General features: G+C 44.1%; 1 protein-coding gene across 4 annotated transcripts in view; it reads right to left on the reverse strand.

Annotated features, from left to right (window-relative positions):
• Positions 1-14514, reverse strand: part of SUGCT (succinyl-CoA:glutarate-CoA transferase) — a 1711098-nt gene that overhangs the window by 1630056 nt on the left and 66528 nt on the right. For all 4 annotated transcript variants that reach the window (XM_077269202.1, XM_077269201.1, XM_077269204.1 and 1 more), the window contains exons 5-6: positions 13489-13539; positions 4946-5066 (exon numbers count right to left, since the gene is read on the reverse strand). In XM_077269202.1, the coding sequence (XP_077125317.1) occupies positions 4946-5066; positions 13489-13539 (172 nt within the window). The remainder of the gene's footprint in view (positions 1-4945; positions 5067-13488; positions 13540-14514) is intronic.

Below are 14514 nucleotides of genomic sequence, written 5' to 3' on the forward strand. Positions count from 1 at the left end.
TAGTATTAACATTCTGCTGTGAGTGGTGGGCAAGGCTCTTCTAAACTATCTGTCACAGGGAGACTAGGTGAGCGAGAGCTAATAACCCGGGACCCCTGCAATTTCACTCAGACTAGGGAAATCCTGACTGACCCTCTACCTGGAGTTTACACTGATGGTGTGCATGTCCAGGCCTCGAACCTCACCCTGTCTCCTGTTTCAACCCTAGGCTGAAACCTCCACCCAGTGAAGAGGTAATACACCAATACCCACAGTTAGCACAGACAAGGATAAAGGAAAATATACACCACGCCGCAGTCACTCAGGAATACACTATAAATGTGCAGGGCAAAATAAATACAAATATAGGAAGGAGTAAATAAGACAAAGGAAAATACACCACCAGCAACGAATCTCCAACAACCAGCTCTCCACTCCAGACCGAGATAACAACGCACAAGACAGAAGCTATAATCGGCGACGCCCAATGATCAAGAGAACTATTTAAAGGCAATGGGCATGGCCCAGCTTCCAATCCGAGGATCAGGTAAATTAACCCCGGAAAAGCTAGATAAAATCTAGCCGATGCCAATGAGCAAATAGTGGTCAAAAGCAGAATTACCGCTGTCAGTCAAACGACCTGGTCTGAACAGCGTCCGACATGACACTATCTCACTATCTAATCTGAATCCCTGTCTCCCACTGCCAGTGAGAAGTACTGCTTTACTTTGTCTACACCCTGCTCTCTGCTCCTGTTGAGCTACTGTTAATTCCAGTTTCAGACCCTGGCTTGTTTTCTGACAATTCTTCTGCCTGACATTTTTGCCCCAATCTATATTTCCTGGGTCTATCTTGGCTATCTGCCATTCCCTACCAGCCTGCTCCACTGGCAGGGAATGGCAGATAGCCTAAATAGAACAAGTCAAGATAGGACAAGTCAGGGAACCAAATACCTGCATAAATCCAAATACCTATACAGGCAGCTCTCACTTCCTCCAGATGTCAATTACACCCGTAGGCGAGGAGAGTGAAGCCAGTTCTGATTGGCTGCAGGGATTTCATGAAGTAACATTGTTAAACAATCCCTGGGAAAGCCAGAGCTGACACCTATGTAACAGCACTGAAGGGGAGTATAAGTGTTATTATTTTTATGGGGGAAACTCAGGGATTCAGAAAAGGATGTCCGAGTAGTGGACAACCCCTTTTAAATTGCTCAGTGTCACGATTCCTTCTGTTGGTGTGTCTAGACACAGTGAGTGACTGTTCAGCCGTTCAGTCTAGGTCTGGGGCATGCTAAACTGTCAGTGTTTTGAGTGACAGTCCAGCCGCCCAACCAGGGCAGAGGCGTGCAGGGTTTCCTTCATGTGTCTCTGTGCTCTGAGTTCTTGTAATCTGATGTTTATTGCCCGTCTTTGGATTTGCCTTTGACCATCCATTTGCCTAGCCACTTTGTGTTGATCCACTATCTTCCTGGAATTCTGACCTCGAACCAAGACCTGACTATGTCTCTTTTTTCCGCCTTAATTTACGACAAACTCTCTTGATATCTGACCCCGAACCTCTTGACTACCTTGTCTCACGGTTTGTCCAAGAGTAGTAGCTGATGTCACATTACAACTAGCCTGACACTTTTTTCCACCATTATGGATTCTATTCGTACACTGTATGATCAGGTGACAAATCTGACCCAGGTGGTTTAGGATCTGGCAAGAGAGCACCAGAAACCAAAAATGTTGCATTTCCAGTTGCAGGGTCAATTGTCTGGCATGTTGGGTGCTTCTCGGAGCCCTCCGCTGCCAGCAGTAGTTTTGATGCCCGTATTTTCCGATGTACAGCTGCTTATTTCCACACCAGTACTGACCCTCCCTGACAAATTTGCAACTTTTTCAGTCCACAAAGGGAATCACAAGTTGCTTGAAAAATTCCCCCTTAAAGGGAATCTGTCACAACGTTTTTGCTACCTAATCTCAGAGCAGCATAATGCAGAGATAGAAAGTGATGTGTCAATTGCTGGGATGCTTAGAGTAGTTTTGATAATATACAGTGGCTTGCAAAAAGTATTCAACCCCCACTTCCCCCCTGGAATTTTTCAGAGAGCTTTCATGAGATCATGCAAAAAACATGCCTATGACTGTGAACATTTAGTTTACTTCTTATTTTGAAGCAAACAACTCATAGGACAAAACAACTGAAAACTTCAGTGAGTACAACTATTCACCCCCCTGAAGTCAGTACTTTGTAGAGTCTCCTTCAAGTTAGATGGTTTCCTTTAGTGAACAGAAATCTTCAAGTCTGACCACAGTTTCTCAATTGGATTAAAGTATGGGCTTTGACTAGGCCACACCATTTACATGTTTCTCATTAAACCACACGAGTGTTGCTTTAGCAGTATGCTTTGGCTCATTGTCGTATTGGAAGGTGAACCTCCGAACCAGTCTCAAATCACTGACGGACTGAAACAGATTTTGCCCAAGAATATTATTATTATTATTTATCCCTATATTTCACACCATCCATCTTCCCCTCGACTCAGACCATTTTCCATGTCCCTGCTGCCGAAAAACATCCCCACAGCATGATGCCCGCACCACCATGTTTCACTGTTGGGATGGTGTTCTTGGGGTGATGAGCTGTGATGGTTTTCGCAAGACATAGCATTTACCTTGGTGTCTAAAAAGTTACAATTTGGTCTCATCTCACCATACCATCTTCTTCCTTACATTTGGGGAGTCTCCCACAAGTCTTTTGGCAAACTCAAAACGAGCCTTATAATTTTCGAATGTACGGCTTTTTTCTGCCCACTCTTCCATAAAGTCCACCTCTGTGGACTGTATGACACATTGTGGTCACATGGACAGATACTCAAGCCTCTGCTTGGAACTCTGCAGCTCCTTCAAGATTACCTTTGGTCTTGTGCTGCTGATTAACCCCCTCATTGCCTGGGCTGAGAGTTTTGGTGGATGGCCCTCTCTTGGCAAGTTTGTTGTGGTACCATGTTCTTTACATTTGATGATAATGGATTTAATGGTGCTCCGTGTGATCATTAAAAATTGGGATATTTTTTTTAAATCCAACACTGACTTGAGCTTTGCAACAAATTTGTGCCTGACTTGTTTGAAGATTTCTTTCTCAGAAAAGATGTGTATATACTGATAGACATGTGACACTTAGATTGCACACAGATGGACTTTCTTTCACTAAAGCCTAAGTCACACTAAACGACTTACCAACGATCACGACCAGCGATACGACCTGGCTGTGATCGTTGGTAAGTCGTTGTGTGGTCGCTGGGGAGCTGTCACACAGACAGCTCTCTCCAGCGACCAACGATTAGGGGAACGACTTCGGCATCGTTGAAACTGTCTTCAACGATGCCGAAGTCCCCCTGCAGCACCCGGGTAACCAGGGTAAACATCGGGTTACTAAGTGCAGGGCCGCGCTTAGTAACCCGATATTTACCCTGGTTACCATTGTAAAAGTAAAAAAAAAAAAATACTACATACTCACATTCTGATGTCTGTCACGTCCCCCGCCGGCGTCCACAGGGTTAAAACTGCTTTCGGCAAGAGCGCTGCTAAATAATGCACGCGCTGCTGCCGAGAGCTTTCCTGCACTGAATGTGTCAGCGCCGGCAGTAACAGCGGTGACGTCACCGCTGTGCTCTGCTTTACGGCTGGCGCTGACACAGTCAGTGCAGGGAAGCTCTCGGCCGGAGCGCGTGCATTAGCAGCGCTCCTGCCGGAAGCAGTTTTAACCCTGTGGATCCCGGGGGACATGACAGACATCAGAATGTGAGTATGTACTGTTTTTTTTTTTTTTACTTTTACAATGGTAACCAGGGTAAATATCGGGTTACTAAGCGCGGCCCTGCCCTTAGTAACCCGATATTTACCCTGGTTACAAGTGAACACATCGCTGGATCGGCGTCACACACGCCGATCCAGTGATGACAGCGGGTGATCAGCGACCAAAAAAAGGTCCTGATCATTCCCCAACGACCAATGATCTCCCAGCAGGGGCCTGATCGTTGGTCGCTGTCACACATAAGGAGATCGTTAGCGGGATCGTTGCTACGTCACCAAAAGCGTGATGTTGCAACAATATCGTTAACGATATCGTTATGTGTGACGGTACCTTAAGCATGTGACTTGTGAAGGTAAACACTTGCACAAGAAATTTTTAGGGGCTTAATAACAAAAGGGGTGAATACAAATGCACATTCCAATTTTTAGTTATTTTATCCCATACATTTAATTTATGACTATATTTTTCTCACTTCATTTCACCAAATGAGACTATTTAGTGCTGATGCATCACACACAAATCGGATTACAAAAATATTTACACACAGGTTGTAACGTAACAAAATAGTTAAAAAGCCAAGGGGGTGAATACTTTTGCAAGCCATTGTATATCACTTTTTTAATCAGCAGGAGATTATCATTAGAGGACTAGTAAACCTGCTGCCAGATAGTCCAGCATATTCATGAGCTCTGTGTAACCCCACCCCCACCACTGAGTGGCAGATTTCTGTTTACACTGTACATAGGCAGAAAGCTGTCAATCAGTAATATAGGTGGGATTATACACACCTCTACATTCAGATATCTTGTAGATCTGCAGCAGATAAAACAGTGATAAATAGCTGGAATCTGGATCTCTGCCCCTACATTATGCTGCTCTCAGTTTTGATAGCTGAAACCTGGAAACATATTCCCTTTAAAGCTATTAGTCTTCTCCTCAGCAATTGACGGATGATGTGTATGCAGAAATAAAGCAGCCAGGTGTCAATCACTGTGAGCAGGGGTTGGGTAGGGACGAGCAGGGATAGACTTTTCCTCTTACATTTTTCTGTATTCTCTGATTGCTCCTATCATTTTTTTTTGCTGTTTTGGTGGTCCTTTCTCCAAACTATGCTGCATTATACACTTTCCTTAGCAGAAATGAGAACTTTACAGAATCTTACCTGTGATAGAGCAATATATAATATGAGGGGCTATTTTCATCAGATCTTCATAACCTAAACCCATTTCAGCTAGCTTTCCAGGAATGTAATTTTCTACGAGAACATCACAAGCTTGTGCAAGCTGAAAAATAAATACATTGATTGATTACATTAATTACATAAATAGAATGCAAACATACCCTAAGTTGTACACTCTAGGAATAGTAAGGTTTTAGCTCTAAAAGCATTCAAAAAACAAGCAAAAACAGTAACCTTTTCCAAGAAAGTATATCAGATCCAAACCAACATCATTTTTCAAAGAGAAATGAATTACACCTTAAGTGTATAAAACATGAGCTCTATAGAATATGATTGTGAAGAGTGCCAGCTCGATATACATTTAATACATTCACGTAGCTTACCTGTTATGTTACAATTATTAAAGGGAAACTGTCTGTAGGATCAACCCTCCTAGGTCGTCTACATGGGCATGTAGGTCATAGGAAGCTGAATAAAATGATATCTTGATGTCTGTGATCTGATGCCTTATTCTAGAAAAATTCACATTTTTCATATATGTAAATGAGCTGTTCTAGGCGATGGGCTGGACACTGATCTGCATTACCAATGTAATGTGTAATGGCCGCTCTCTGCTCTCCTGATCTCACTGCAGAGCTGTGTGCGATTATACCTGACACATCTGCAGGTTCCTCTAAGCTTCATCCAGCATCTCACAGGCAGCCAGCGTTGCAGCATTGTTGCAATACAGCCGAGCTGCGAGAACTGCAGCTGCTAATGTTAGTTATGAGACAAAATTCAATTCTACTGTTCTGTTACATGTCTCACACTAGTAACGCCACCTTTTATTGAAAATAATCTCTGAAGGCAGATTCTCATGCAGATCAATGTCCAGCCCATAGCCTGGAACAGCTCATTTACAATATATGAAAAATATGGATTTCTCATCTGATTGTAGATATCAAGGTATTATTTTATTTAGCTTCCTGTGACCAACATGCCGATATAGCTGGGCTTAAGAGGGTTGATCCTACTGGCAGATTCCCTTTAAGCTAATAGGGCGCTATCCGAGAAAAATAAAATTTTGATCAGGGGGCTAGAAATGTATAAAGACCTCAGTCATACTTCCGTACCAGAACCCACATGTATCTAGCGTATACCACTACACGGAACAGGAAGTGGTGATGACACTATTCCATCAGCTGCTGGAACAATGCAGCCTCCCTCTGATTACCTGTAGCTCTCAGGATACTTTGAGCAGATTGTCATCATAAAACTTCCAATGACTTGCTGCTTAAATCATCTGACCGCTGCAACCAATCACAGACCTCAGTGGTCTGGCTGATGGAGAAATGGTGACATCATTGCTTCCTTTCTGTGTGCTAGACTGACAGACAGCTACTGTCATGGGTATGTCAGAAGCTGCGGATAGTCGCACTGCATCTAGCTGCAGAAGGTCTCTGCATTTGGCTATGCAGACACCCTCTTAACCCTTCTGACTTTTTGACCAAGTGGCAACCTTTCTCCAGCTCTAATTGACACACCTGGACCTGGGTGTTTATAGACTCCCAGCCTGCTGCTGGGAATCGTCAGTGATATTTCCATTTCCCCCTGTTGATGCTTGCTATAGCAGTCGGCTATCTTCCTCTTTGGTGTTGCTGGAGGACGTCTGTGTTGCATCTTTGAGTCTACTTAAGATAAGTGTTCCCCTTGTTTGTCTATCCCAGCTGCCTTTAACGGTAGTTGGGATCAACTAGTGCTCATCCCGTCATTCCCTAAGCAGGGATTATTGCCAGGGTCAGGAAGGTACAGGTGCTTGGCGATAGGTACAGAACCTATTTAAGGACATTTAGGGCAGACAGGGTGACTTTAGATGTGCCTAGGGGTCTCCACTCCCCCCTTCCCTAGTGTTGGGCTCCCTTCCCTTCATCTCTTCATGTTGCACTTACAGTGGGTGAAAAAAGAATTTAGTCAGCCACCAATTGTGCAAGTTCTCCCACTTAAAAAGATGAGAGAGGCCTCTAATTGACATCATAGGTAGACCACAACTATGAGAATCAAAATGAGATAACAAATCTAGAAAATCACATTGTCTGATTTGGCAAGATTTATTTAGCAAGGTCTGTGAGAGACAGAAATCTTGCATGTTTTTAGGTGACCAAATACTTATTTTCCACCATAATTTGCAAAATAAATATGATGTCAATTGCAGGCCTCTCTCATCTTTTTAAGTGGGAGAACTTGTACAATTGGTGGCTGACTAAATACTTTTTTCCCTCACTATAGTCTTTCCTACACTGTGCGTGACAGCTATCCCAGTTAAACAGCAGGGATCTGTCTACCAATCACAATGTTGTTGGAAGTCCCTCTCTGTCAACAGAGCAGAGAGAAGAAGCCTCTGCTCTGTAGACTGGACATCAGCAGAGGCTTCTGAATCCCTGGCAGGAGCAGTCTGTGACCACTCTGTGTCAGGTAAGAACGGAGCCAGACACAACAGGCTGGTAAGTTCAAATCACTTGACTGTTAGTGCTAAGGCTAGGTTCACATCGCATTAGTGCCATCCGTTTAACAGATCTGTTAAACGGATGCGCAAACGCTGATGCCCAAAATCTCTTTTTTTCTACAATCGCGCATGCTACCATTGCGTTGGCATGCGTTAGCAATAGAGGTCTATGCACAGCGAACGCGTCCGTTCGCTGTGTGTTAGACCCAACGTACCCGAAATACCGGATTACTTACCGGTAATGCTCTTTTATAGAGCCCACGACAGCACCCACTAGAGAGAGGGGATCCGCCCCTAGGAACAGGAAACCTACAGAGAGATAAAAGGGGTGGCCCCCCCTCGCTCCTCAGTTGTATTACAGAGAATAGGAGGAACCGCCGCCAGGTTTTAGTTAATAGGCTCAGGTATATATATATATATTTACAACCTTATACTATATCTTTCTATTATTTACACCTCACCACAACTGCACCACGTGCCACTATATAAAGAAAAAGGGAGGGATGTGAATGGGTGGTGTCGTGGGCTCTACAAAAGAGCATTACCGGTAAGTAATCCGGTATTTTCTATTCGCCACGACAGCACCCACTAGAGAGATTTACAGAGACTATAGATTGGGTGGGTTTACTGAGTCAAGGACCGATATCCCAAAGGTTAGATCAGAAGCAGAAGATAGGTCTAATCTATAGTGCTTATAGAAGGTATTAGGCGAAGACCAAGTTGCAGCCTTACATATAAGGTCTATTGGTACGTTCGCCTTCTCTGCCCAGGAAGTCGACAAGGCTCTTGTAGAGTGTGCTCCCACATGCAGTGGAGGATCTCTTCCTCTAGCTTTATACGCCAAGATTATGGCATCTCTGATCCAGCGTGATAACGTGTTCTTTGTGACTCTGGATCCTTTGTTTTTACCCTGAAAAGACACAAAGAGAGCCCTACTCTTCCTTCAGTCCCTAGTCCTTTCTAAATAGGCCAGAACAGTCCTTTTAACATCTAGGGTATGAAGTCTTACTTCTTCTGGAGTCGAGTGATCTTTATAAAAAGTAGGTAAGAAGATCTCCTGGGATCTATGAAAACTAGTCGCTACTTTAGGGAGATAACATGGGTCCGTCTTCAAAATTATCCTGTCAGATGTCACAGATAAGAATGGAGGATCTATTGATAGGGCATGTAGATCGCTCACTCTTCTAGCAGATACCAATGCTACTAATAATACCGTTTTTAACGAGATATTTTTTAATGAGGCTGTATGAAGAGGCTCAAAAGGGCTTTGTGTCAATGCATCCAGGACTAAAGTTAGATCCCACTGAGGAACCTGTGGTATATTAATTGGTCTTGATCGCTCACATGCAGATATAAACCGGGATATCCACCTATTGCCCGCAACATCATAATTAAAGAGAGCTCCTAGAGCTGAAATCTGAACCTTCAGAGTGCTTACGGAGAGCCCTAACTCCAGACCCTTTTGTAGAAACTCTAGTATTGAGAATATAGGAACTTCAGAAGAAAGTTGTGCGGTATGGAATTCGAGAAATTTTCTCCAGATTCTAACATAAATTCTGGTAGTAGAAGGCTTTCTACTCTTCATGAGGGTATCTATTAACCCTCTAGAAAATCCTCTAAGATTTAGTAACTGCCTCTCAAATTCCAGACAGTCAAGTTCATGCCCTTTACCTGAGGATGGAGGAATGGTCCCTGAGACAGCAGGTCCTTGGTCTGAGGCAGAATCCAAGGGTCTGTAATTGACATTGCCCTGAGCCACGAAAACCATGGCCTCTTGGGCCAGAATGGGGCTATCAACAGAACTCTTGCCCCTTCCTCTCTTATTTTTCTTATTACTATGGGCATTAGATTCCATGGGGGAAAGTCATAAGCCAGGTCGAATGTCCATGGTACCTGGAGGGCATCGAATATGTCCGGATTGTCCTCGCTGCATAGAGAGGCAAACACTTTGACTTGATGGTTGGCTCTTGTGGAAAACAAGTCTATTTGAGGTACACCCCATCGAGCTGTTATTAATTTGAAAATCTTTCGGTTGAGCATCCATTCTCCCTGATGAAGAGTGTGATGGCTGAGGAAATCGGCACGAAAGTTGTCTATGCCTCTGATGTGTACCGTTGACAAGGATAGCAGATGACCTTCGGCTAACTCCATGATGTCTGATGCCACCCCCATGAGATTGTCTGACCGTGTACCACCTTGATGGTTCAGATAGGCCACCGCAGTGGTGTTGTCGGAGAAGACCCTTGTGTGGGAGCCTCTCAGCTGAGGAAGAAAGTAGAGTAGGGAATAATATTAACTCTTTAACATTAGAGGAATTATTAAGTTCTGATCTGGACCAATGACCCTGAACCATCTCATCCTGAAAATGTGCCCCCCAGCCTTCAGGACTAGCATCTGGGGTCACTATACTAGAAGGAGTGATCACCCATAGAACTCCTCTTGAAAGATTTTCCCAATCCAACCACCATGTAAGGGAGTGTACTACCTCTAACGTTAGAAAAACTGTCTGATCCAAACATCCTTTATTTTTAATGTCTTCTTCTAATACAAATTTCTGTAGATGTCTAGTATGGAATTGTGCCCACTGAACCGCAGGAATACAAGAAGTCATTGAACCTAGCAATGACATGGCACTTCTTAATGACATACTACGCTTTTTGATCGCTAAGCTCACTTTATCAATTATGGAGGCCTTCTTATCATCAGGAAGTCCACATATCTGGTCAACTGAATCCAGAAGGAGCCCAAGAAATTTTTGCCATGTTACAGGTTGGAGTCTGGATTTTTCCCAATTGACAATCCAGCCAAGTGTCTGCAAAGAAACCACTACCTCCTCCAACCTTTGCTCACACTGTAGGGAGTTTTTACCTACAATCAATAGGTCATCCAGATACGGAATGACCAGAGTGTCCTTTAACCATAGAAAGGACATTACTTCCAATAAAAATTTAGTGAAAACCCTCGGAGCCATAGATAAGCCAAAGGGCATTGCTCTGTATTGCAGATGACGAACGTGACCATCTATTAAAACTGCTACCCGAAGAAACTGCTGGTGTAACTGGTGTATAGGAAGATGGTAATAAGCATCCTTAAGATCCAGTACTACCATGTAACAGTTTGGAAATAAATTCTTTATAGCTGAACGAATGGATTCCATTTTAAATGTTTTGGGTTTTATGAAGGTGTTCAGCTTTCTCAAATTAATTATAGTTCTGAAAGAGCCATCAGGCTTAGTAATCAGAAACAACGGAGAGTAAAATCCTCTCCCTATCTGTGATGACGGGACCTCTATTAAAGACCTGTTTGGACAAGAGGGATTTAATTTCAATTTCAAGTGCCTCTTGCTGTGGCCTGAATTTTAATGAGGTAAGGAGGAAAGAATCCGGAGGTGTCCGAATAAAGTCTAAGGTGAGGCCTGAAGATATCAAATCTATGGCCCATGGATTAACGGTTATTTATTTCCATTGTTCAATAAATTTTAGTAGTCTACCTCCCACCGGTGAAATAGGATCAACGGAATTTGTCCGCTGGTTTGAAGGGGCGTTTATTGAACAAATTTCCTTTTTGTCTGAATTCCTTATTACTCCAACGGTTCTTAAAGCCTCCCCTCTTGCCAAATGGTGGCTTCCTGAACGCCCTTCTGTAAGAAGGAATAAAGGGGTTAGGGAACCCTTTTTTCCTTTCACCTGCCTTAGTGAGTATATCATCCAGGACAGTTCCAAAGAGGTACTCACCCTGACAGGGTATGGCACACAACTTAGACCTAGACTGGGCATCTCCCTTCCAGTTCTTTAACCACAACGCTCGACGAGCCGTATTAGTGAGGTTAGCTGTTCTGGCTGCTAAGCGGTGCGAGTCTATCGAGGCATCGGATATAAAGGCCACAGCACCCTTAATCAAAGGAATAGAGGCATGCAGTTTTTCCCTGGATACACCACTCTTAATGTTTTGATCCAGCTGCTCCAGCCAAACCAGCATAGACTTGCAAGTGGACGTGGCTGAGATTGCTGGTTTGAATGCGGTGACACAAGCTTCCCAAGATTTTTTAAGAAGTGCATCTGATTTTCTGTCCATAGGATCAGACAAGGAGCCCGCATCCTCTACAGGTAAGGAGGAACGGCGAGAGGTGGATGCTACAGCCGCATCAACTTTAGGCACTTTAGACCAAGTGGCCAAGTCCTCATCATCAAAGGGGTACCGCCTCTTACATGATACCGGCACAAACCCCTTTTGTCCCTTACTCCATTCTTTTTTAATGAGGTCCTTAATGGCCTGATTTACAGGGAACACATGACCCTTCCGCTGAGAAAGACCTGCGAACATAACGTCCTGAGGCGTCTGAGGTTCCTTAGACTCTGATAACCGCATTGTTCCTCTTACTGACTTAACTAAATTATTCACACTGTCAGTAGGAAAACAGACATAATCTTCCTCATCCGAGGAACCCGAATTCTGAGAGATGTCAGAATCAATCTCCCCGCTTTCTGCTGACGTGTCCGCTCTAGGTGAAGATGCTCTCCTGCTTCTCCTCTCCATATTCATAGACGGACCACCTCCTAAGGACTGAAGCTCTTCTCGGATTATGAGACGTATCTCATTCATTTTGACCGAACTTTCCTGCTTTAAGGTGTTATCTATACAATTCTGACACAATTTCTTTATATAGGAGTCAGGTAGAGGCTTGGTACATATCGCACACTGCTTCTGCTTAGATTTTCCTGTCCGTTTTGCCTGCAAAAACACAAGTAGAAGAGACTACCATAAGCCTCTATGAAGCTGTGTATACACTCACCCGGAAATAAAATTATATACCGGCTGCCGGGTTGTCAGATCGGCCTGAGTTGTAGAACGAGATGCCTTTTTTGCTGACTTGTCAGGGGAGTCACTCACTTTCGAGTGTCCATTGGCTTTCTTTCCGGCATCACCACTAGGCAGGATTAACTCCTCCAGTGGGCGCTCGATATCCTCCTGAGACGACATGTTGCGCATAGCTTAGTGTCTCAGTCTGCCTTATATAGTGTAGGTCTGAAAGAACACACCCCTCATTAACTTCTTTTTTTTTTTTTTACCTGTCCAATAGGGGGCCTCAGACATCATGTCCACCGCATCTGCATACAATGGTGTCCATACAGAAAACACCAGTCTGACCCCGCGCCCCCGGAAGTTCAAGGAACTACTTCCGGGAAGCCGACCATACTGCACATGTGCGCACGTCCCCTTCCATGTGGTCGAATCCACCGCCATTGAGGAGGAAGGTGTCTGACGCAGCCATCGCTATCCTGCACCGGAGACAATGCTGGCGCCAACGGAATCATACCGAGGGGTAAGCCTTACAGCCCCCATACAGTAGCCACTTACCGGCTTATTGCCGAAGGGAAATCCTGCAACATGCGGTGGAGCGCTACAACCTTCTCCCAGCAGGGAGACTGTTGCCTATGAAACATCCATCCTGATGCGGTCAGAAGAGGAGGGAGCCAGCAGGAACATTCCCCCGTCTCTGATACTCGCTCTGGAGCCCCTGCCGCTCAGCAGAGACGTACAGGCGGCAGTCCAGGCGAGCTTTCCTTTTCTTTAACTTGCAGAGATTCTCTCTGAGGGTCTAGGAACAGGAAACCAACTGAGGAGCGAGGGGGGGGCGCCCCTTTTATCTCTCTGTAGGTTTCCTGTTCCTAGGGGCGGATCCCCTCTCTCTAGTGGGTGCTGTCGTGGCGAATAGAAAAACGCGGTAAACCGCGTTCGAGGGTGCGTCACAAAGTAACGCATCATCGCTAACGCATGCCGATTTTGACATACGTTATGATAATGTAAGTCTATGGGTGCATTAACGGATCCATTACATTGTGTTAGTGCCGCTAAGTAACGGATCCATTAAACGGATCGCCCTAACGCAATGTGAACCTAGCCAAAAGGTACATTTTTTTTGCTTCTAATAAAGTCCCATATAAACCGTTTATTAGACAAATATATTATTTATTTCAAAAGAATCAAATTTAAGTTAACAAAATATACTAATAATCACCATTCTAATAATGCCTTAATTTACCTGTTTAATAATTTTGGTTCCTTTGGGATCTTTCATATTGATAGCTATACTCTGCCAAAATAAAACAGAAAGCAAATGAATGAAACATACAAAATTCTTTTAGTGTATGAATACACATTGCGTTATTTCCACGTGTTTTTGTTACGGAGAAAATGTATTGTTTTATATGAATTTTACAAAGTGAATGAAATGTCTGAAATCTCATGCACATGCTGCTTATTTTTTCCTTGCAGACTTGAAACAAATTGAAATCTGCAGCATGGAGAGCCTGTTTGTTGTGTTCTCCATGCATGTGTTGTGACTGTCACACAACCGCGACACATGTAGCTGCGGAGCCGAACAGCTGATTAGCCGGCGCAATCCAGGAAGCCGGGTTCCCTCTGCAGATTATTTGGTAAGCGCTATAGCTTGCCGAGTCAGCCCTGACCCGATTAAATTCGCTCATCTCTAGTCATGAGACAACATTGTTAAGCATTATATGTGCCCACTGACATACTGCTCACATTTTGTAGCCCCCCTCCATTACCACAATTGATTGACAGCACTCTGTTAGCTCAGAATGCTGTAAGATGACATTTCATAATGGTTTATTTAAAGGTAACCTGTCAGTAGGATTGTGCACAGTAACCTACACGCAGTGTCAGGTCGGCGCCGTTGTAGTGATTACAATGATACCTGGGTGATGAAATTCGTCTTGTGGTTGTTGTTTATTCTCAGTTTTGAGTTAATGATATTCTCGTGCTCCGGGGGGGCCTGCGGGGTGTCAGCCGTGGCACCTGCACTGCAGCATAATCGCATGCTTACTGTGTTAATAATAAAAATAATAAATGTGCTTGAGGTTTTCCTGAGGTGTATAAAAAAAAACATTTTAAAATGGCGCCCACCACGCCTGCACAGTAGCAGCTATCAGTGTATATAGAGGTGATTCGATAGCTGCTACTGCATAGGCGCCAGCGGCGCCATCTTGCTAGAGAAGAAAAAAAAATCCTCCTCCAAGACGGTGCCGCCGGCGCCTGTGCAGTAGCA

Source organism: Ranitomeya variabilis, chromosome 6 (genome assembly GCF_051348905.1).
Source record: "Ranitomeya variabilis isolate aRanVar5 chromosome 6, aRanVar5.hap1, whole genome shotgun sequence".
NCBI lineage: Eukaryota > Metazoa > Chordata > Amphibia > Anura > Dendrobatidae > Ranitomeya > Ranitomeya variabilis.